Here is a 24,549-nt window from a genome sequence, read left to right as displayed (position 1 = left end):
ACTCCTGGAAGAAAGAATATTGCGGAGACATGGCCTAGCCACAGCCTGGTGGATATTTCCAGAATGAAATTTTCCCTCTGCGGCGGAGTGTCATCAGTCCCCTAGAAATTAGAACTACTTAAACCTAACTAACCTAAGGACATCAGACACATCCATGCCTGACGCAGGATTCGAACCTGCGACCGTAGCAGTCGCGTGGTTCCAGACTGAAGCGCCTGGAACCGCTTGGCTACACCGGCCGGATGGCAGATTAAAACACTTGAGTTGTTTTGGTTCTGAAATACATACACAGGCCTCCGTGGAGGCAGTCAGTCTCAGTAAAATTCTTATGAATGTACTGGCACGTCAGCTTATAAATACTTAACATAGGAGAAAACTGAAATAATTTAAGTTTCAGCAGTGTTGCAGCGGCCTCGTCCAGGGCGTAAGTTAGGTGGAGGGTCGGGAAGGATGCAGGTCAGAGCCGTTTAATATATTCTGTTATAATGATGCCATAAGAAAAGCAACGTCAATTTCTAAAACGTTGTTGGTCCTAAACTACCAATGGTACGTGGCAGAAGAGAGAGAGGTGACATTTCGCGGGCTACTTGTGAGTTACACGGCTCACTGTAAAGTGATAGCCCAGCGCGGAAAGTCAAGCGGTTTGGGCCGTATTTTAATTCTGTTTGTCGCGGAAAGAGGAGAAAAACAAGAGGGACAACCGAAATGTGAAATCAGCCTAACGACGTCAACAGAGAGGATTGTTTGGCAGCTAAACAAATGCCAGCACCAGTCTGCAGATCTCTTGCTGGCATGCCATTAGGTGGAGGTGCAAGTTTGGAACTAGGGGTAATTATATTGATGAGCCTTACCACTCAATCGCGGTATTGAATGCTATCTGTGGCGTTGCACCGTTGCCTGTAAGGAAATTACATAAGTGCAGTAGAGGCGAATCGGGAATAATTCTAGCGACGACACAGCCCTGAAATGGAGAAATCCGCTAACATAAGCAACTTCGGGAAAGAACAAATTATTCCGACACGGCGCTTGGCAATGGACATCTCGGAAGCAGCCAAAGTGGTCGACCATTCGCTTCCTACTGTCGTAAGCATCCGTGGAAAGTGGTAGGAATGTGAACCACAGATTAGGCGACAAGGTGCTCAACGTCCATACCGCACTACGGACTTCACGATCGACGTCTTATTTGCTCTAAGTAGGAAAGGCAACAAGCTGTAGCAGACCTGGCGACCGAGTACAGTGTTGGTGCAGAAGCAAGTGTTTCGGAGTACACCGTTCAGCGTAAATTGCTGAATATGGGGCTCCGTAGGAGACAATACCAGGATTTTCCCAAGCTGACCTAAGATCATCGTCGAATACGATTGCGAATCATCGAAATTAGACCGTATCAAAGGAAACGTGTCGCCTCGTCGGATGAACTGTGTTTTTACGTCAGATTGATGGCCATCTCTCGATGCTCCAGACGAACTGCAGCTCGAAACACGCACCGCGCCAGGACTGCTGGCTGCTGCGGGCTCTATTGTGCCGTGGGGACTCTGCATCTGGAGTTCCATGGGACCTGTGGTAGTAACAGAAAACACTCTGCCAGCTGTGGCCTACGTGGGTATTAAATATTTTCAACATTTCACGGTCCTGTCAGCAACTGTATAAATGTTAATTTTAATAACCAACGGCCTCAGTTCCAACGTTTACCTAGATTTACCTAGGTTTCAGACGGGATAACCCAACCTTCTTCAGAATAAAAGTAACTACCGTTTGTCCATAGTGGACATCGTCAAGCTACAACTACAAGTCCATAAATTATCGTCAGACTGTAAAAACTTATCAGAAACTGCCTCGGCCCCACTTCGGGACCGAGATCGGGCAGCCACGAGTGCTGTACTGGAACTGAGTGTAGCGTCATGAGGCCCGCCTAGGCAGACACAATACCTTGCGCCTGCGCATAAACTGTCTGATAGTTACTTGTTGGGACAAGACGCGAACCTAACTCCTGCCCTTGAATGTACTAGTGAAGTCAAATGAAAGGTATAGCTGAGGAAAAGGGCGTATATGTTATCCTGTGCAGAAGGTACTTAGATTGACTATCTTAACATTTATGAAGTATTAATTGGTCATGACATGAGGAAGACATGTGCTTACAAGGTGTGGCCTGTCTAGGAAAATGTTGTGCTTAAGCAGGAAGTTTAATCATATAAAAAGAACTTAGAACGATAATATAAAGCCAACATCGTCACTATTATGACTAGGTCTAGAAACTTTTGAGACGTAAATGTTAAGCACTTGCCCAAATGGTCGTGATTGAACTTACGAACAATCTATATCTAATCTGTAACACCCGGCAATATGGGCCATATGAAATAGATGGTGATTATTCAAGATCAGTATATTTGACCTGAAATGGTCTTGAATCAAAATGTCAGTTTGGTTTCCAGAAGGGGTTTTCAACGGAAAATGCTATATATACTTTCACTAATGAAATATTAAACGCTCTGAGTAACCGGAAGTCACCTGTTGGGATTTTTTGTGATCTATCAAAGGCTTTTGATTGTGTAAATCATGGAATACTTCTAGATAAGCTCAAGTACTGTGGTATGAATGGGACAGTGCTCAAATGGTTTAAATCATACCTAACTGGAAGAGTGCAGAAAGTTAAAATAAACAGTTCACATAATATGCAAAAAACTGATGATTCTTCAAACTGGGGAACAATCAAGAGTGGGGTGCCGCAAGGTTCGGTCTTGGGTCCTCTGCTGTTCTTAATATATATTAATGACTTGCCATTCTGTATTCACGAAGATGCAAAGCTGGTACTTTTTGACGATGATACAAGTATAGCTATCACACCCGACAGTCAAGAATTAACTGGCGAAATTGTAAACGATGTTTTTCAGAAAATCATTATGTGGTTCTCTGCAAATGGGCTCTCACTAAACTTTGACAAAACACAGTATATACAGTTCTACACAGTAAATGGAATGACCCCATTAATAAATATAGACTTCGATCAGAAATCGGTAGTAAGGTGGAATATTCCAAATTTCTAGGTGTATGCTTTGGTGAGGGGTTGGACTGGAAAAAACACACTGAGGATCTGCTGAAACGTTTGAGTTCAGCTACTTATGCTATTAGGGTCATTGCAAATTTTGGAGATATACATCTGAGTAAATTAGCTTACCACGCCTATTTTCATTCTCTGCTTTCGTATGGCATCATATTCTGGGGTAACTCATCATTGAGTAAAAGAGTGTTCATTGCACAAAAGCGTGCAATCAGAATAATTGCTGGAGCTCATCCAAGATCATCCTGCAGACACTTATTTAAACAGCTATAAATCTTCACTGTAGCTTCACGATATATATATTCACTTATGAAATTTGTTATTAATAATCCGAACGAATTCAAAAATAACAGCAGTGTATATGGCTACAACACTAGGAGAAATAATGATCTTCACTACGCAAGGTTAAATCTAACTTTGGCTCAGAAGTGGGTAAATTATGCTGCCACAAAAGTCTTTGGTCACTTACCTAATAACATGAAAAGTCTGACAGCATTTAAAAGGAAATGAAAAGAATTTCTTTATGGCAACTCCTTCTACTCATTAGATGAATTTTTGGATATAGTAAGTGGGTAATTTTCCAACCTCCACAAAAAAAAAAAAAAAATTTGAGTGTCATGTAATATTTTCTCTAATGTAATATCTTGTATAGACACCTTTTATTAACCTGACACGTTCCACATCATTACGAAGTGTCGTATTCATGATCTATGGAACAAGTACTAATCTAATCTAGTCTAATCTAATCTAATCAAAAACTAATGCACGTGCCTGATTGAACTTCTTGACGAAGTTATGGTTATGAGTTACAGAAAACACTAAAGTAGGGGATAATGTGGCGGCAATGGGGTGTTTAATTTGCCTTCATGGAGGTGATCCACACACATGCTGTAAAAACTGGCCTGGTGACCACTGCCATAGAATTTAGCGAATGACAGCGGAATTATGCTAAAAGCTAAAGTGTGACTTAGCGAACATCGCTCCGGTCAACATACTTAAAATAATTGACCGACATAGGTCAAAATTTACTTTAAGAACTAGTCTAAACTATGGGAGGATGACGGGAAAATGGTTAAATTATGATGTGATTTGGCGAGCAACGCTCCAAGGACACTTTTAAACGTCATTGAGTAAGATCAATTCAAACTGATCCGGCTAGTCTGAACCAAAACTTCGTATCCAGTACATTGTGGCAAGGTGACGTTACCCTCTTATGATACTTATATCGATATGACTGCCATTAATTATGTTAATAAAAAGTTGTGTATGCATAGGTGATGGCATCAATGCTATCATATAGATATAGTATTGACCACAATCGGTCATGTTGAAGGATTATGTGGTAGTACCTATATTCTGTAATGGGGTAGTGACTTGGTGATCGTCATTCCGGTTACTATACGTAAAAGCTATTGACTGACGAAGTTATTATCCGCTAATTAAATCAAGTGTTGAAACCGTTCTTAACTCTAGAACGTGCATACCGAATATCGGTTGTCCATCTGTGTGCGTGTTCAACGTGTTCAATACGCCAAATATTAACCATTTACGCTGCTACCCTATGTAATACTGAAATATTAATTAGGTAACTGAATATTTCTATATAACTAATAGACACCTTCATAGATGGATCCAAAGATTTTTTACGGTGTCAAACTAATATACCTAGCTATTCAGCCTACGGGAGTACAGACATATGTTGGCAAGGGTAAAGCATAGCCAGCATTAACATTACGATGGATGAAATTGCTGTGCCTAGACAAGACAGTCTAGACACAAGGGAGGTAGCCGAAAGGGCACGCGTCAACTCAAGCCGTCTTGCGTTAAGTCTGAAACAGGATACGTGATGAAAGCTATAAAGAAAAGAACGGAGCTTCTCGTATACTTAACTTTAATTTCTTGTTGTACATTGCTCTTGATAATACAAGTGAGACTCTCTCCAGATATGGTTAATGCGCCTTGCTAGGTCGTAGCCATGGACTTAGCTGAAGGCTATTCTGTCTCTCGGCAAATGAGAGAAAGGCTTCGTACGTGTAGTCGCTAGCAATGTCGTCCCTACAACTGGGGCGAGTGCTAGTACGTCTCTCGAGACCTGCCTTGTGGTGGCGCTCGGTCTGCGATCCTGACAGTGGCGACACGCGGGTCCGACATGTACTAATGGACCGCGGCCGATTTAAGCTACCACCTAGCAAGTGTGGTGTCTGGCGCTGACACCACAGAAATAATGGTTGTAAACCTTCAAAGAAGCTTCTATTTCGCAGCTGCAGTTGGTCGTTAAGAAGGTTGTTTTTGTCATGTAGTAAATGTTTAAAAATTTGCATTTCCTCTAAAACGTCTAACCTTGCACCTTTTACTTCACTATGCAAGAGCTGAGTATTGTGGAGGAGGGGGGGGGGGAGGGGGGAGCCCATTGCACTAAATGTTCAGCAATGTAGAACCATATGTGCAGTCTCCAGTTTTAGTCGGTATATGCTCCATTTACTTTGTTAATAAGGCTCTTCCTGTTTGCCCAATATAAAACTACGGACATTCGTCACATGTGGTCTTGTATACTCCGGATAATGACAATTAATCTTTTGGCTTTTTAAAAATATGAATCAAATTCTTCTGAAGACTATTATTAGTGTAAAAAACGGTCTTAAATCCCTGGTTTTTCAAAAGACGCACGGTTTTATACGCAACTTTGCCTATAAAAGGAATAGGTACTATGGCAGACGGAGTAACATATGGCGCGGTGCCTAACGTAGAAGCTGTCATCGTTCTGTTATTGTTTACTTTCTTGTTATAGAACCGTCTCACAATATCCGTTATTTCGGGCTATTGTTTCAAGAGTTACCAGTTCATGTTCCAAGGCTTCCGCGGATAAAGGAACCGACATCGGTCTATGTAAACTAGAATGAAAAAATGCCATTTTAAGCGCTAGCGGGTGCGCCGAATCAACAGGTATAATATTATTCAATAGATTTATATTTATTTAATAGAATCTTGTGGTCGACTGTATCAAACGCCTTAGAAAGATCCAAAAATACGCCTGTGACACACTCATCTTTATCAAGAGTATATAGCACAACTTCTGTGAATTCTACTATGGCTGACTCGGTATTTTTGCCACTTCGGAAACCAAACTGTGATTTGCGTATTAATTCAGGTAATTCATTAATCTGTCTTTCATAATTGCTTCTATTATTTTTGAGAATGCTGACAGCAGGGAAACGGGCCGGTAATTTTCTATGTCTGCATTGTCTTTCTTAAGCAAACGCACAACTCTTGCCTGTTTTAACTGTTCTGGAAATGTCCCTGGTATGAAGGATTCATTTGTTATATTTGTTAAGGGGACTTGTATAATCCCTATGCATTGTTTCAGTACACACATTGGTACTTCATCTAAGCCTATTGACTTTTTATTTTTTATTTTTTTGGATTGTTTTACTGACTTCATTCTCTGTGGTTGTAAGTAACATCATTGTATTTAGTGCAACATTATTCACAGGTGTTATATTTGTTTGGGGGAATTTTTGCTGTACCTTCTTTGCAATACTTTAAAAATGCTCGTTTACATAGTTTACTAAATGCTTTGGGTCATTTATTACTTTATCCTCCTCCCTTATCAGTATGTTATTCTGCGTTTGTTTGACCCTCCCTGTTTCCATATTTATAACATCTCAGACTGCTTTGCTTTTATTCTCTGCATTATGTATTATTTTGTCATTAAATGACTTTCTTGCAGCAATCAGCACCTTCCTATAGATCTTTTTTATATATGATGGAAATTTAAGAATTCTGGATCACTGTGAATCTTTTTCATGGAACGGAGGTGTTTAAGAGTTTGGTAGGACTTCTTAATACCTGCTGTTATCCAACTGCTTTTGTGAGATGTTGATACAGACATGCATACTTTTGGAAATGCCTTTTCAAAGTTCAATTTAAACAATGTGGAGAATTTAGAGAATTTCATATTCACATTGGTTGTCTTATACACTTCATCCCAGCTTTGTTTTTCTAGTTCTTTTGAAAAATCTTTTATTTTGATTTCTGCTAGATGATGTTTGTAGGCTTGTAGTTTAGGGAATGATTCGATGCCTGACTTTACTGTTGACGGAGATGGTCTGATAGTCCGAGATCTTTTACAGCTACATCACATTTTTCCCTGTCCGTATTTGTGGCCATATGGTCAATTACTGATGAAGTCGTTGTGGTAACCCTTGTTGCACTATTGACCAATAGGGACATGCCAAAACTTTGAAGGATGTTTATGAAGGTGCTGTTGGATTCATTTATGATGTTAGTGTTGATGTTAATGTCCCCACACAGAATTATGTTGACCTTTGTACTTTATCCACAAATTCTATTAACTTATTGAAAAAAGTGTCCACACTACCACTAGAAGATCTATACACACATAAAATGATTAATTTCTTGGTGATATCAAGCCCTGTTAGTTCAATAGCTGATATTTCAAAGTGTTTCCCTTCAACTAGAGTACTGAGGTTATGTCTTGATTTGAACTGTGTTCCTTTTCTGATATAAATGCATGATCCTCCAGTCCTTGAAATAGTTCTGCAGTAAGAATTTGCCTTTTCATACAATGATAATACTACATGTTGGATTTCTGTGTCTCTACACCACTGCTCAGTAACACAAACTACTGTGCAGTTCAAAGATTGGAGCTCAACTTCTACTTGTTGTATTTTATTTTTTATTGATTGCATGTTTTGATGGAGGATTGTTAAGTCTGTGAAATGCCCCATGTTACTCTTTCCAATGGTTTGTTTTTCTTTGTGACATCTGGTATATGTGATACTTGAGGTGTTAAAATCTGTCTTGTGAGTGATTGTTTCAGTATTTATTACAGTGCTAGAGATACTCTTTAGGTAGGGGAACCTGTTGTCTGGCTTTTTCCTAAAAACAACCTACTTTTCCTACCTATGAAAACAGGTATTTGACCACGTGTGCCCGAGATCCACCCCCTATACTTGCATGAATCAGCTGTATCAATCTTCCCTTCCCAGTCCTGTTTAGGTGTAGGTTATGCCTAGTGAAACCCCATCTGTTGATAGTCCCGACGGGCACCAGAGAAACATGAGCAAAGTTGGCTGTCCTCAGAACCATCCCTAACACCACATTGATTCGCCTCACAGCTCCATCAAGGTGAGGTCAATCATGACGCCGCAATAGCTCAACAAAAGTGTACGTTGGTGTCATAAGTCAGGGAAGCTATCTTGTCCAGTTCACCACCTACGTCATATGCCCCATCCCTGTCCAAACTGTTTCCCGCCCCGCCCACTATCACTACATGGTCCTCTTTCGTAAAGTCCTTACATAAAGACCCTAGGTCCTCTGTCACATGACTTTGCCCTGCATTTAGCTTGAATATACTGGTGGCCTTGTACGCTGCCCCTAAACTTTCCTGTAACTGAGGGCCTACACCTCGACCATGGCTACTACCTAGCACAGCATTTAAATGAGCTGATGAAGATTTCTAATCATTCGTTCCTGTGATAAAAGCTTTTTCATACATAGAGATAACGATTTTAATAATCGTTAGTTCAATATGTCCAAGAGTTAAATGTTTTGTTATTGAGTGTCAAAAGTAATTGAATACGATTGTTGTGTATCACTTGAACCCTGAAACCACAGTTGATCAATTATGTGTAGAATAAAAAAGGGAATAGCTGTTTTGTCTTTCTGGAATAGACCCCAAACATTCACTTTTATTAATTTATGCATTCTAGTTACGTGACAGCAGCATTTGTAATGATTTTTGTTACGATCCGCACTTGATATTAGTTGCCTTACAGGGCCAGGTTCATATTTATTTATAATGTCTGTTTGACACCCTGGGCTTGAGAAGACAGTTCGGATGTTTTGTCCATTTGCACGCTAAGTGGTAAGCTAAGTTTGCACACATTGATACATTCACTGTGCAGATACAGAAGCACGGACGATGACATACTGAAGAGCCAAAGAAACTGGTACACCTACCTCATATCGTGTAGGACTCGTGTGAGCAAGCAGAGGTGCCGCAATACGACGTGGCATGGATTCGACTAATGTCTAAAGTAGTGCTGGAGAGAATTGACACCCTGAATGCTGCAGGGCTGTCGGTAAATCCGTAAGAGTACGAGAGGTGGAGATCTCTTCTGAAGAGCACGTTGCAAGGCATCCCAGATATGCTCAATAATGTCGATATCTGGGGAGTTTGGTGGCCAGTGGAAGTGTATAAACTCAGAATAGTGTTCCTGGAGCCATGCTGTAGCAATTGTGGGCGTGTGGGGTGTCGGATTGTCCTGCTGGAATTGCCCTAGTCCGTCGGAATTCACAATGGACATGAACGCATACAGGTGATCAGACAGGTTGCTTACGTATGTTTCATAAGTCAGAGTCGTATATAGATGTACCATGGGTCCCATATCACTCCAACTGCACACGCCCCACACCATTACAGAGCCTCCACTAGATTGAACAGTCCCCTACCGACATGCAGGGTCCACAGATTCATGAGGTTGTCTCCATACCCGTACACGTCCATCCCCTCGCTACAATCTGAAAGAAGACTCTTCCGATCAGGCAACATGTTTCCAGTCATAAACAGTCCAATGTCGGTGTTGATGGGCCCAGGTAAGCTTAAAGCTTTGTGTCGTGCATTCATCAAGGGTACACGGCTGGGCCTTCGGCTCCGAAAACCAATACCGATGATGTTTCGCTGAATGGTTTGCACGCTGACAGTTGTTGATTCCCAGCATTGAAATCTTTAGCAGTTTGCGGAAGGGCTGCACTTCCGTCCCGTTGAACAGTTCTCTTCATTCGTCGTTGGTCCTGTTCTTGAAGGATGTTTTCCCGGCCACAGCGATGTCGGAGATTTGCTGTTTTAAAGGGTTCCTGATATTCACGGTACACTCATAAAGTGGTTGTACGAGAAAATCCAGGCGGCCGCTGTGGCCGAGCGGTTCTAGGCACTTCAGTCCGGTACCGCGCTGCTGCTACGGTCGCTGGTTCGAATCTTTCCTCGGGCATGGAGGTGTATGATATCCTTAGGTTAGTTAGGTTTAAGTAGTTATAAGTCTAGGGGACTGATGACCTCAGATGTTAAGTCCCATAGTGCTTAGAGCCATTTGAACCATTTTTTCCAGAAAATCCCCATTTCATGGCTACCTCGGAGATGCTGTGTCCCATCGCTCGTGCGCCGACTGTAACACCACACTCACACTCACTTAAATTTTGGTAGCTTGCTATTGTAGCAGCATTAACCGATCCAACAACAGCGCCAGATACTTGTTGTCTCATGTAGACGTTACCGACCGCAGCGCCATATTGTACTTGTTTTCATCTTTCTGTATTGGAATACGCGTGCCCATACCAGTTTCTTTGGCGCTTCGGCGAATAAGGATAGTGATAGTTTCAACAGAGAATGAGAAGATGTGAAACTCAATGATTTATGGACAGTGACTGGAGAATCGATAGATAAGTCCTTATCCTTCACAGGCGGAAGTAGATAGTTAAGTTTTATCTCTGAGGAAGTTTATCTCTGCTGATCACGTGTAAACTCGACCACGCTCACTTTACACAGTATTTATGCCGCTCTCATGTCCGATTGGTGAGTCGGCAAGGCTCAGCGTCACAAGAGCACCTCCGAACAGGAGTGTTTTAAAATGGAATGATCATTTTAAGTTGATCGTCGGTAAAGCAGATGCCAGACTGAGATTCATTGGAATAATCCTAAGGAAATGCAATCCGAAAACAAAGGAAGTAAGTTGCAGTACACTTGTTCGCCCACTGCTTGAATACTGCTCAGCAGTGTGGGATCCGTACCAGATAGGTTCGATAGAAGAGAGAGAGAAAATCCAACGGACAGCAGCGCGCTTCGTTACAGGATCATTTAGTAATCGCGAAAGCGTTACGGAGATGATTGACAAACTCCAGTGGAAGACTTTGCAGGAGAAACGCTGAGTAGCTCGGTACGGGCTTTTGTTAAAGTTTCGAAAACATGCCTTCACCGAGGAGTCAAGCAATATATTCCTCCATCCAACGTATATCTCGCGAAGAGATCATGAGGATAAAATCAGAGAGATTAGAGCCCACACAGAGGCATACCGACAATGTTTCTTTCCACGAACAATTCGAGACTGGAACAGGAGGGAGAACCGATAGAGGTACTCAAAGTACTCTCCGCCACACACCGTCAGGTGGCTTGTGGAGTATGGAATGAGATGTAGATGTTGATGGAGACCAGCGCAGCTCTGGACGAAACGTCAGGAACCGGAAAGTTTCTTTGGACACAGCCATATAACACGTAAGACTGACCCAGCAATCATTTCAGTGTATGTACTACATCCATGGCCGCGCAAAGAGATCTACATCGACATCTACGTGATTACTCTGCTATTCACAATAAAGTGCCTGGCAGAGTGTTCAAAGAACCACCTTCAAGCTGTCTCTCTACCCTTCCACTCTCGAACGGCGCGCGGGGAAAACGAGCACTTAAATTTTTCTGTGCGAACCCTGATTTCTCTTATTTTATCGTGATGATCATTTCTCCCTATGTAGGTGGGTGCCAAGACAATGTTTTCGCAATCGGAGGAGAAAACTGGTGATCGAAATTTTATGAGAAGATCCCGTCGCATCGATAAACGCCTTTGCTATAATGATTGCCACTTTGTTGTGTACATAGTTCCGCGTAGTCAGTGCGTACACAACTTTCCCACTAGAGCGCGCCCCGGTAAGCACAACAGCGCAGGCGCAGCGCTCGTCCGTCTCCACACTACGAGATGGCGCTGTCTTGGAGACGGACCAAATTCTGCTTCCGCCGATCCGCGTATTAATATGTAACGCCGTCAATGAGATTGCTGCTAACGTAGAACCTTTTCTCCTTGCGGATCACACTCGCGCAGTGTTACCTGAACGCGCGAGGTATTATAACGAGCGTACAGACCTCCAATTAGTCAGTCTGCATTAGTCTATAGTCAAGTTTCAGTCTGCGCCTAATAAGATTATGATATTCCCGTTCATAGCCATGAAAAGAAATGTCAAGTATCTGAGATATGTGAGAATAAGATTAACGTACCAAGACCAAAGGAACTTCAGATTGTCAATTGTAAATAGCATCCAGAATCAAGTTAAGTAAGGTCTATGATTTTTATTATTTTAATAAATATGTGTGAAACTTAATCAAGTTCTGTTTAAAGTTGGTCAACGTAAATCTGCTACTCTAAGCGTGCAAGTGGCATTTCTATCGTCTGACCTAACGGCAGAAGATAAACACGCCACGATAAGACCACGAAACATATTGCTGACACTCGCCTACTTCGTTAGAGCGACAAGTCAAATAAGCTGATGGTGTGTGTACCAAAGGTCTTACAGTACGCACACCACACGCTCCAATTCACGAATCATATCTGTGGCACTACCTACCCTATTTCGCGATAATACAAAACGAGCTGCCCTTCTTTGTACTTTTTCGATGTCATCCGGCAGTCCCACCTGATGCGCACCCCACACCGCACAGAAATACTCCAGAATGGGGCGGACAAGCGTGATTTACGTTGGGAAATCTTGGCTTTTACTGACGAAGACAATGTTGCTGGGCATCTTGAGAGAGTGTCGCTACTACTGACCGAGACGAAGGCCTCCCTGCAGAAGACGTAGAGGGGCCCGGCGCTGATGCTGAGCGGCCGGCCTGCGCGCACAGCCACCAGTAGCAGGCCCCTCCGCAAGGCCACCGGCCGCGCCCCGTGCGCACAGTAGCACGCGCTCTCAGCCACCGCCTCGCTCTGCAAATTACAGGCAAGTGCGAACGTAAGGTGTCTGACGGATACAGGTACTCAGAGTAACTGAAGGCTGTGCTTGGGAAGACAAATGAAAAGATACACTAAGAAAATCAGTAATGAAATGATCACATAGGTCCACTTGTGGGTAAAGCAGGTGGTAGGCGGATTTATTGTTGAAATACTGGAGAAGTGCAATCAATCACTCATGGACTCATGCACTCATGCAACTACTTCTAGAACATTGCTCAATTATGAAGGACCTGTACCAGATAGTACTAACAGCGAATATTGAACAAATACAGAGAAGGACAGCACAAATGGTCTCAGTTTTGGTTGACCCATGGGAGAGTGTCGTCGAGATGTTGAAAGAGCTGAACTGGCAAACTCTTGAAGATAGATGTAAACTACCCCGAGAAAGTCTACTAACACAGTTTCAAAAACCTGCTTTAAGGGGACATTGTATGTCCTATGCAACCAATGTCAAATTATTGAATTTTGTGACCCATTATCTTGGAAACTTACTTATTTTCCATAATTATTGAATTCACCTTTCTAGACACATTGAACTAGAATTATTATTAAAATTGTATTGTGGGGCATGTTTTCTTTTTATTTTTCTTTCTCTTTTTTCAAACACTCAATTTTTTTGACAGAATTTTGTAATTAAATGAACATAAAAACAAAAAACTCTTGATATTTTAATTATTCTAGTTCCATATGTGTTGGCATGCTGCGAAAATTTCGTCCCTACCATCAGTACTTTTTTAGAAAATGTATCATTTATCGCAAAAAATGTAGTTCAGGGATATTGAGGTTTAAAGTTTTTTTTATTACAAATTCTTATACAGACTTACATTTCTGCATCTTTTATGCAGTAGAATGGCCCTGGTCCATAGTCTGTGTCTTCTTCAGTGTCACAACAGCCCAGTGCTTGCCTCCTCCTTTTCTTTCTTGTTTCCTTTGTCATTTGCTGAGCAGTTTACTCTGCTTCACGTACACGATGCTCATCCAGTTCCCGCAGTCCTTTAGCTGTGTTCTGTCCAAATCTTACCCCTAACTTCCACAGAACCTTAAGTCTTTCATAGTTCCCACCATTAAAAGTTATTGCAACCTCAAGCACTGCTAACTTTAGAGTCATAAGGCCAACAATACACTGCTGCTTATGAAGTAATCTGTTCTTCTGGTTCACTGTACAACCTTGGCAGTACTTGCACCTGTTACAGCAGCAGTGTACTGCAAAGCGTTCTTACTGATTGGAAAAAATTGGCCAGGTCGAGAGTAGGACTCGCGCACTGAGGGTTCCGTACGGTCTTACTTATGTACCGGGTGATCAAAAGGTCAGTATAAATTTCAAAACCTAATAAACCACGGAATAATGTAGATAGAGAGGTAAAAATTGGCACACACGCTTGGAATAACATGGGGTTTTATTAGAAAAAAAAAACAAAGTTCACAAAATGTCCGACAGATGGCGCTGGACAGCAAAACGTCAGTGACGGCGCATGACAATCGTGTATAAAAGGAGCTGTAATGAGAGAGAGAATCAGATGCGCCAGCAGTCGCAGCATGTTGACGTTACCGGGAAAGGCGCTTTTAGTGAAGCTGTATTATCAGAAAGGGGAATGTGCTAGTTCAACGTTACGATCCTATCACCATAGTACGGGGATTCGAACGGGTAAAGGTCCGTTGTCAAATGCAGCTGTGGGCAGAATGATTTCGAAGTTGGAAGCCACGGATTGTTTAGACGATAGACCCCGTAGTGGCCGACCGAGCACAAGGCGTAATGCTGCTGAGACGGTTCAGGAAGAAATGGAGAATGTAGCGGGTTCGTCTATGCACGGGGAAGTCAGCGCTCGTGCAGAAGCACGTCGTACCGGCATTCCATACATTACTGTTTGGTTGGCACTGAGGCGTAGCCTCCGATGCTATCCGTACAAAATCCATCGGCATCATGAACTGTTACCTGGCGATTTAGTGAAGTGGAGGGCATTTGCGGTGTGGGCGTTTCAAAAGATGGCGGAAGATGCCGATTGATTGAGTAACGTGTTTTGGACCAACGAAGCTCATTTCACGCTCCGAGGGTCTGTCAACGCTCACACCTGCAGAATTTGGGCTACCGAAAATCCTAGAACTGTCGTGGAAATTCCATTGCACGACGACAAAGTCACGGTATGGGTTGGATTTACCACATCTACCGTTATCGGGCCTTTTTTCTTCGAGGAAATGCGTGATTCTGGTTTTGTAACTGCTACCGTGACGGGTGAGAGGTACGCCGATATGTTACAGAATCGCATTATCCCCAGCCTGGCTGATAAACACCTGCTGGAACGTACGATGTTTATGCAGCATGGTACTCCGCCCCATATTGCTAGACGCGTGAAAGATCTCTTGCGCGCGTCGTTTGGTGATGATCGTGTGCTCAGCCGCCACTTTGGTCATGCTTGGCCTCCCAGGTCCCCAGACCTCAGTCCGTGCGACTATTGGCTTTGTGGTTACCTGAAGACGCAAGTGTATCGTGATTGACCGACATCCCTAGGGATGCTGAAAGACAACATCCGACGTCAATGCCTCACCATAACTCCGGACATGCTTTACAGCGCTGTTCACAACATTATTCCTCGACTACAGCTATTGCTGAAGAATGACGGTGGACATATTGAGCATTTCCTGTAAAGAACATCATCTTTGCTTTGTCTTACTTTGTTATGCTAATTATTGCTATACTGATCAGATGAAGCGCCATCTGTCTGACATTTTTTGAACTTTGTATTTTTTGTTTCTAATAAAACCCTATGTCATTCCAAGCATGTGTGTCAATTTGTACCTCTCTATCTACATTATTCCGTGATTTATTCACTTTTCAAATTTGTACTAACTTTTTGATCACCCGGTATATCTAGACAGTTCGTCCATTCCAGCAATCGAAAATCTAGACCATTTTTGCCTGTTATCGACATTAATTCTCGCAGGATTCAAAGACTTCCGAGAATGTTTTAATTTCACGTTTGAAGTCGGATAACAAATGAAAAAAATAGTGATATAAATACTGGCGCCATTGAATTAGTAGACTGCTCTGTGTGGCGCCAGTGACTCAGGTGTAGTATCGACTATTCCTCTTACGGCTCCATTGCCAATATTTATGAGGAAGCGTTGGTATCTGTGGGTTGTGTACTTACGAGGTCTTTGTTTGCCGATATACAGGGTGGTCCATTGATCATGTCCGGACCAAATATCTCAATAAATAAGCGTCAAACGAAAAAACTACAAAGAACGAAACTTGTCTGGCTTGAAAAGGGGAAACCAGATGGCGCTATAGTTGGCACGCTACAGCCGCTGCCATAGGTCGAACGGATATCAACAGCGTTTTTTAAAATAGGAACCCCCGTTTTTATTACATATTCGTGTAGTACGTAAAGAAATATGAATGTTTTACTTGGACTACTTTTTTCGCTTGGTGATAGATGGTGCTGTAATAGTCACAAACATATGGCTCACAATTTTAAACGAACAGTTGGTAACAGGTAGGTTTTTTAAATAAAAAATACAGAACGTAGGTACGTTTGAACATTTTTTTTTTTCGGTTGTTCCAATGTGATACATGTACCTCTGTGAACTTATCATTTCTGAGAACGCATGCTGTTACAGCGTGATTACCCGTAAATACCACATTAACGCAATAATTGCACGAAATAATGTCCGTCAACCTCAATGCATTTGGCAATACGTGTAACGACATTCCTCTCAACAGCGAGTAGTTTGCCTTCCGTAATGTTCGCATATACATTGGCAATGCGCTGACGCATGTCAGGCGTTGTCGGTGGATCACGATAGCAAATATCCTTCAACTTTCCCCACAGAAAGAAATCAAGGGATGTCAGATCTGGTGAACGTGCGGGCCATGGTGTGGTGCTTCGACGACCAATCCACCTGTCATGAAATATGCTATTCAATACAGATTCAACCGCACTCGAGCTATGTGCCGGACATCCATCATGTTGGAAGTACATCGACATTCTGTCATGCAGTGAAACATCTTGTAGTAACATCGGTAGAACATTACGTAGGAAATCATCACACATTGCACCATTTAGATTGCCATCGATAAAAAAGTGGCCAATTATCCTTCCACCCATAATGCCGCATCACACATTAACCCGCCATGGTCGCTGATGTTCCACTTGTCGCAGATATCGTGGATTTTCCGTTGCCCAATAGTGCATATTATGCTGGTTTACGTTACCGCTGTTGGTGAATGACGCTTCGTTGCTAAATAGAACGTGTGCAAAAAATCTGTCATCGTCCCGTAATTTATCTTGTGCCCAGTGGCAGAACTGTACACGACGTTCAAAGTCGTCGCCATGCAACTCCTGATGCATAGAAATATGATACGGGTGCAACTGATGTTGATGTAGCATTCTCAACACCGACGTTTTTGAGATTCCACATTTTCGCGCAATTTGTCTGCTACTGATGAGTGCATTAGCCGCGACAGCAGCTAAAACACCTACTTGGGCATCATCATTTGTTACAGGTCTTGGTTGACGTTTCATATGTGGCTGAACACTTCCTGTTTCCTTAAATAACGTAACTATATAACGATAGGTCCGGACACTTGGATGATGTCGTCCAGGATACCGAGCAGCATACATAGCACACGCCCGTTGGGCATTTTGATCACAATAGCCATACATCAACACGATATCTATCTTTTCTGCAGTTGGTAAACGGTCCATTTTAACACGGGTAATGTATCACGAAGCAAATACCGTCTGCACTGGCGGAATGTTACGTGATACCACGTACTTATACCATTGTGACTATTACCGCGCCATCTGTCACAAAGCGAAAAAAGTGGTCCAACTAAAACATTCATATTTCTTTACGTAATACACGAATATATAATAAAAATGGGGGTTTCTACTTTAAAAAATGCAGTTGATATCCGTTTGATCCATGGCAGCGCCATCTAGCGGTCCAACCATAGCGCCATTTGGTTTGCCCCTTCAAGCTACACAAGTTTTGTTCTTTGTAGTTTTTTCTTTTGATGCTTATTTCGTGAGATATTTGGCCCGGTCAGTATCAATGGACCACCCTGTGTATACGGGGTTCGCTGGCCCGAGAGATAAGAACAAAGTTTTGGGATTGGCGTCGTAACAAGTGATCACGAGGTCCGAGCGGCCGAAGCCACGAGCTGCGCAAGGAGGGCCTGTGCAGAGCGAAGATAACGGAGTATTTCACCGGGGTCAGCGTCGACTACAAGCACCAGGTCGACATCCTATCGGTTGGTTGGCAACATTCGTGTCGGATAACCGCTCTTGGTCTGGCTGCCCGCACCACTCAGTAACCGCTGCGACGGACTGTGGATCCATGGAACTGCTTGCTGATAAAGGGGAGTAACCTTATGTAATCATTATTATTTTCTGGTTTGTACCAGACCCTCAGAGTTTTACTCGGTTGGCTCTTTGGTCGTAAATATAGGCCGTAGTATTGTACTGAGACACAAGTTGTCGACAAACTGCCTATTCTGTCTCGGGTTCTTCAGCCGACGTTCGTCTGATGATTTTACTGACGTTCCGCCAGCACGAATGGCTGGCATTGTCAAAGCTTCACCCTCCATTGCCGGTGGTGAACTAGAGCAGAGATCCCGGCAGTAGACTATATATGCATGGCTCGCCTGCATCCGAGGGATTCTACGCAGCCATATCCTATGCGGTTCTCCTCATACTACCTGCGACGGTCGTTCGCTGCAGTACGGGAGGCCAGGATCCGTTTACCTTAAGGCTTGTTCAGAGAAGCTGTGGAAATAAAAGACAATCGAATACCTTCAACAAGAAAGAGGAAAGTCTTAAGGTAAACGGATCCTGGCTTCCCGTACTGCAGCCAACGACCGTCGCAGGCCGCGAGCTCTGCTCCAGTTCACCACCGGCAATGGAGGGTGAAGCTTTGACAATGCCAGCCACTCGTGCTAGGGAAACGTCAATAAAATCATCATACGACCGTCGGCCGAAGAACCCGAGACAGAAGCCTATACACAGTTTGTCAACAAGTGGCCACGAAAGCCTTAACAATTTTGTACACTAGTTGTCGTTTAAAAATTTGTCCCGCTATTATATTGCCCCTCCTTAATATTTTATAGTTTGTACCGGACCCTCAGAGTTTTACTCGGTCGGCTCTTTGGTCCTAAATATAGACCCTAGTATTGTAGTAAGACACTAGATGTCGTTTGAAAACTTGTCCTGCTATTATTTTTGCCTTTCCTTCCGGTTTTTACCTGATCATTATTGCTCTAATGAATCAGCTCCTGGTCGTAAATACAGCCGGAACAATTGTACTAAGACACAGGTTACCGTTAAACAAAAGAGGGACCTTGGCGTTAGATTTATATGTTAACTGGTTCAATTCTTTGATTGTAGCTCCGTTTCTCAGTCGTTAGTTATAATCTCAACAGCCTGTAGTACTAAGCGGTGCATTGCTTTGTTTGAAAGACCGTGTCATTATTGGTGAATTTTAGCTAGATCTTGTGGTTCGGCTGAGTGAGTTCTCTTGTAATAAGTGTTCACAAATGTTTTAAGACGTTCCTTCAGAGCGCTCTTAATAACTAACAATCAGTTTAACTTTGAAAATATTAAGAGAGAACTGTGACCAGAGACGTAGTCGAAATAAGATGGTCAAAATGGACGGGTTGGGATCAAGTCGCACCTCGGTTGCCGATTGAAGTTAAGAAGTAAGCCTTATCATTGTCATATTGTTTCCTAATCTGTTTAACCTTTAAGCACAAGTGCACATTTTACTCCCGAACCTTTCGACATACAGCTTTCAAATTAAAAGTTACGTCATCTGTTTTGAGCCATTGAATCACTCTTATCATCAGCGGTGCTTATATAGTTTCCATGTGTTGCAGAAGGGCATTTAATAAGACAAACTGTGTCCAGCGCGGTAGTAAACACCGCTGCCTCACCCGATAACGGGTGGGCTACTGGTCCGGCCGTCTAGTTACCATTGTCATACTGTTTGCTGTTTTGATTTCTTTTGCAAAAGATTATTCATCGTAAGGTTTACGTCAAAAGAATTTTGTAAATTTGTTCATTTTGTAAAAAAAATATTCATGGTTATATACTGTTATGTAAACAAGATGTGTGCAAAGAAAGTTATATTGGTGGGTCCTCCCTCCCACGTTTTCGTTAATTCCAGTACCAAGTAGCATACACAGATTAACAGTTTTCTGCTTTCTTTATTTCGTTTCGCTTGTACTGTGAAACCTCGCTTCTTGCCAAATTTCGTCGTTCTAGGCCAAAGGGAAGTACACTATAGATTTTAATGAGTGAGTGTGCGAGTATCAAAATATGTGGCATAAATGGCCGTATCTTTTGATTTCATTGGCCTAGAATCCTATTTATACCACCCAAGGACTTTAGAACTCAGTATGTGACATAAATATGAAATTGATACGTCTAATCTTTTCTGGGAAAAGCAGGGCTTAACTGACAGACGGACAGACAGACAATAACAAAGGAAAACAATTCATGTAATATAATAACAAACTCACAGTTTTTCGATTTTTTCCTTTACTTTTACAGTGAAGCCTTACTTCTTGCCAAATTTCATTATTCTAGACCAACAGGAAGTACCCTATACCTTTTGATGAACGAGTCTTCGAGTATGAAAATATGTAGCCTAAATGGCCATAACTCCTGGCTGCATTTACTTGGAAGCTTACGGTTATTACACCGCCAAGGGACCATTGGCCTTAGCATATGAAATAAATTTCAGCTCGGTAAGTCTACCCGTTCCTGAGAAAAAAGTATTTTCAAGAGTCGGACAGACAGATAAACAGAAAGAGAAACAAATTGAGGGACAGCAAAGTGCCCCTGTAAGGGTTCTGTTTCTACCTACGGCAACCCTAAAATTGAGCGAGAGTCATTCCCATTTATAAGAAGGGCCGTCGGAAACACGGACAAAACAATAGGCCTATATCGTTCACTTTTATGTATGTAGACTGAAGCAGCGAATGAGAATTTGTACCAAGACCGGTATCTGAATTAGGTCTCCTGGTTACTAGCCAGATGAGTTAGCCACTATGCCGCCTTGGCACAGCGATTCGCACAACTGCACCGGTTTCCCTGGCATGCCTTCCTCCTCGTTCCAAATTCTCACTGCCGCCTCCGTGTAGTTTTTTAAAATTCCCCCATTACATTCGAAGAGAATTGCAAGAGACCCAGATTAGATTCCCAGGCTTGTCACAATTGTTCACTAGCTGCTTCAGCCTGTACACATAAAATCATATCTGTATGAGACCAGTTAAGTCTCTGAGATTGTGTCTTTTCAGTTCTATATCGTTGACGGTCAGTATGCTATGCAATTTTGGAACGTATTACTGGAGACCCAAAATGTCCTGTGTAGGAATCAACATGGTTTCCACAAAAAACGATCGCATGAAACCCAGCTTACCCCAGACCGTCCATTGGACCCAGACGGCGGCAGATACTGGCGGCCTGGTTGATGCCGTATTTACCGACCTACAGAAGGCGTTCGATATAGTTCGGTGCTGCCAAATAATGAGAAAAAAAACAGCATAGGGAATATCAGATGATCTGTGTGACTAGAATGAAGAGTTCGTAGCAAACTGATCGCAGCGTTTCGTTATTAACGGAGAGAAATATTCAGACGTATAAGCAGCTTCGGGTGTACCCCAGGGGAGTGTTACAGGTCTATTAATCTTTGCGTTTGTACTGTTTCTTCTGGGTGGACTTGCGTTTAAAAAATGTAAACTAAATATTACGATAAATTTTATAAATAATTGACAAGTACGCCAAACAAGAAGAGATAGAACTACAATGGACGTGTTATTCCATGGACTCTTGCGCTTCTATCCATGAACCATCTTTCCTTTGTCATTCGCTTATCTTATCTGCTTGGATTCTAACCTAAGTGGATGTTCTTGGGTAAAGCTCATCTTGCTGTACCAGCTGATAATGTAAGTTGTACTTAAAACCCGAAAAATATAATGGTTATTTTGTCAAAAGAATTTGTGTATGTCGTCAATCTGTTGTGAGTCTGATACCTAGACTGTCTTAAGTAGATATGGGCCTTAATAAAGAATTTTCATTTTTAGGCGCCATCTTAGAAAAATCTTTAACATTTTTCTTTTAGCTCATCTACGAGACTGCCGTCGGTTAGGAAAATTAACTTTGTCTCAGATCCCACGAGACCGGAGGCAGCTACTAATAATTTAACAATATTTACAGATTTTCTTTATATCACTAGAAAACATCCCAGGCAGAAAAGGTCTAGTCACAGTATTCCAGTTCCATTATAGGATTTCATTTGTAGATGCTACTCTTGTTATCTTATATTGGGAAATCGCGACGAAAACACGACATCAAATTACGCACTACAGTAGTGTTCATCGAACAGACTTGGCAAATATTCTCTGGTGCAACAAGCACACGACTTCTCGCGAACCTGCAATAATATCCATAGTGTTGGGAAATAAGAAAAGGACAATTAATTATCGACGATTGCGTAACTACCCTGAGAACTGAGCTGGTTACTGAGTGCTTATACACGTCGGGCAAAATTAAACAACATATTACACTGTTAATAATATTCCTACATTAGTTATTTCTCTTTTATAGTGAGCCATTGCATTAAAGTGTGTTTCTTTTTATAGAAGTCACGGCTCATATTTATTTTATCACATTACACTATGTTGTTGTGGTCTTCAGTCCTGAGACTGGTTTGATGCAGCTCTCCATGGTACTCTATCCTGTGCAAGCTTCTTCATCTCCCAGTACTTACTGCATCCTACATCCTTCTGAATCTGCTTAGTGTATTCATCTCTTGGTCTCCCTCTGCAATTTTTACCCTCCACGCTGCTCTCCAATGCTAAATTTGTGATCCCTTGATGCCTCAGAACATGTCGTACCAACCGATTCCTTCTTCTAGTCAAGTTGTGCCACAAACTCCTCTTCTCCCCAATTCTATTCAGTACCTCCAGGTTAGTTATGTGATCTACCCATCTAATCTTTAGCATTATTCTGTAGCACCACATTTCGAAAGCTTCTATTCTCTTCTTGTCTAAACTATTTATCGTCCATGTTTCACTTCCATACATGGCTACACTCCTTACAAATACTTTCAGAAACGACTTCCTGACACTTAAATTAATACTCGATGTTAACAAATTTCTCTTCTTCAGAAACGCTTTCCTTGCCATTGCCTGTCTACATTTTATATCCTCTCTACTTCGACCATCATCAGTTATTTTGCTCCCCAAATAGAAAAACACCTTTACTACTTTAAGTGTCTCATTTCGTAATCTAATTCCCTCAGGATCACCCGACTTAATTCGACTACTATGTCCCACATTTACGCTAATAGTCACAAATAAATAAAATTTTTATTTTATTACATTACACGTCATACAGGGTGTCTCTCCTGAGATTCGTCAGACGAAGTTTCTTTGGTGATTCGGCAGACATCAGCAGTGTCGTTTTTGCAGCGTTTGGCTGGAGTCATCCCAGACAAATACTGTTCATCACGTGGACCATGCGACGCCCAACATCGATGGAAAGCGTCGGTTTGTTACTCGTTACAAACAAAATGTTTTTTTTTTTAAAGTGGAATTTTACGCAGCCATCCGATAGAGCGGACCCAGATTTGTCTAGTGTGTTAACAGGGACAGTAGAATACGTGACTAGTCCAGCAGCGGCGGCACCGCCCTGGCACACGCTGACTGCTTCCGCCACACAGAAACGCCACTCAGTCGCTGTTGGAGTACTGGTTATTCTTCCTGCTTTCCTCTTCCTATTAATACACTACTGGACATTAAAATTGCTACACCAAGAAGAAATACAGATGCTCAAAGGGAATTCATTGGACAAATATATTATACTAGAACTGACATGTAATTACATTTTCACGCGATGAGGGTGTATAGATCCTGAGAAAGCAATACCCAGAACAACCAACTCTGGCCGTAAAAACGGCTTTGATACGCCTGGGCATTGAGTCAAACAGAGCTTGGGTGGCGTGTACAGGTACAGCTGCCCATGCAGCTTCAACACGATACCACAGTTCATCAAGAGTAGTAACTGGCGTATTGTGGCGAGCCAGTTTCTCGGTCATCATTGACCAGACGTTTTCAGTTGGTGAGAGATCTGGAGAATGTGCTGGCCAGGGCAGCAGTCGAACATTTTCTGTATCCAGAAAGGCCCGTACAGGACCTGCAACATGCGGTCGTGCATTATCCTGCTGAAATGTAGGGTTTCGCAGGGATCGAATGAAGGGTAGAGCCACGGGTCGTAACACATCTGAAATGTAACGTCCACTGTTCAAAGTGCCGTCAATGCAAGCAAGAGGTGACCGAGACGTGTAACCAATGCCACCCCATACCATCACGCTGGGTGATACGCCAGTATGGCGATGACGAATACACGCTTCCAATGTGCGTTCACCGCGATTTCGCCAAACACGGATGCGACCATCATGATGCTGTAAATAGAACCTGGATTCATCCGAAAAAATGACGTTGTGCCATTCAAGCACCCAGGTTCGTCGTTGAGTACACCATCGCAGGCACTCCTGTCTGTGATGCAGAGTCAAGGGTAACCGCAGCCATGGTCTTCGAGCTGATAGTCCATGCTGCTGCAACCGCCGTCGATCTGTTCGTGCAGATGGTTGTTGTCTTGCAAACGTTCCCATCTCTTGACTCAGGGATCGAGACGGGGC

General features: G+C 42.5%; 1 protein-coding gene across 1 annotated transcript in view; it reads right to left on the bottom strand.

Annotated features, from left to right (window-relative positions):
- LOC126260435 (uncharacterized) overlaps nt 1-24,549 on the bottom strand; it is a 197,978-nt gene that overhangs the window by 49,620 nt on the left and 123,809 nt on the right. The window contains exon 3 of the mRNA XM_049957764.1: nt 12,620-12,822. Coding sequence (XP_049813721.1) covers nt 12,620-12,822 — 203 coding nt within the window. The remainder of the gene's footprint in view (nt 1-12,619; nt 12,823-24,549) is intronic.

This window comes from Schistocerca nitens, chromosome 5 (genome assembly GCF_023898315.1).
Source record: "Schistocerca nitens isolate TAMUIC-IGC-003100 chromosome 5, iqSchNite1.1, whole genome shotgun sequence".
Lineage (NCBI taxonomy): Eukaryota > Metazoa > Arthropoda > Insecta > Orthoptera > Acrididae > Schistocerca > Schistocerca nitens.
This window is presented reverse-complemented; position numbering and strand designations above follow the sequence as displayed.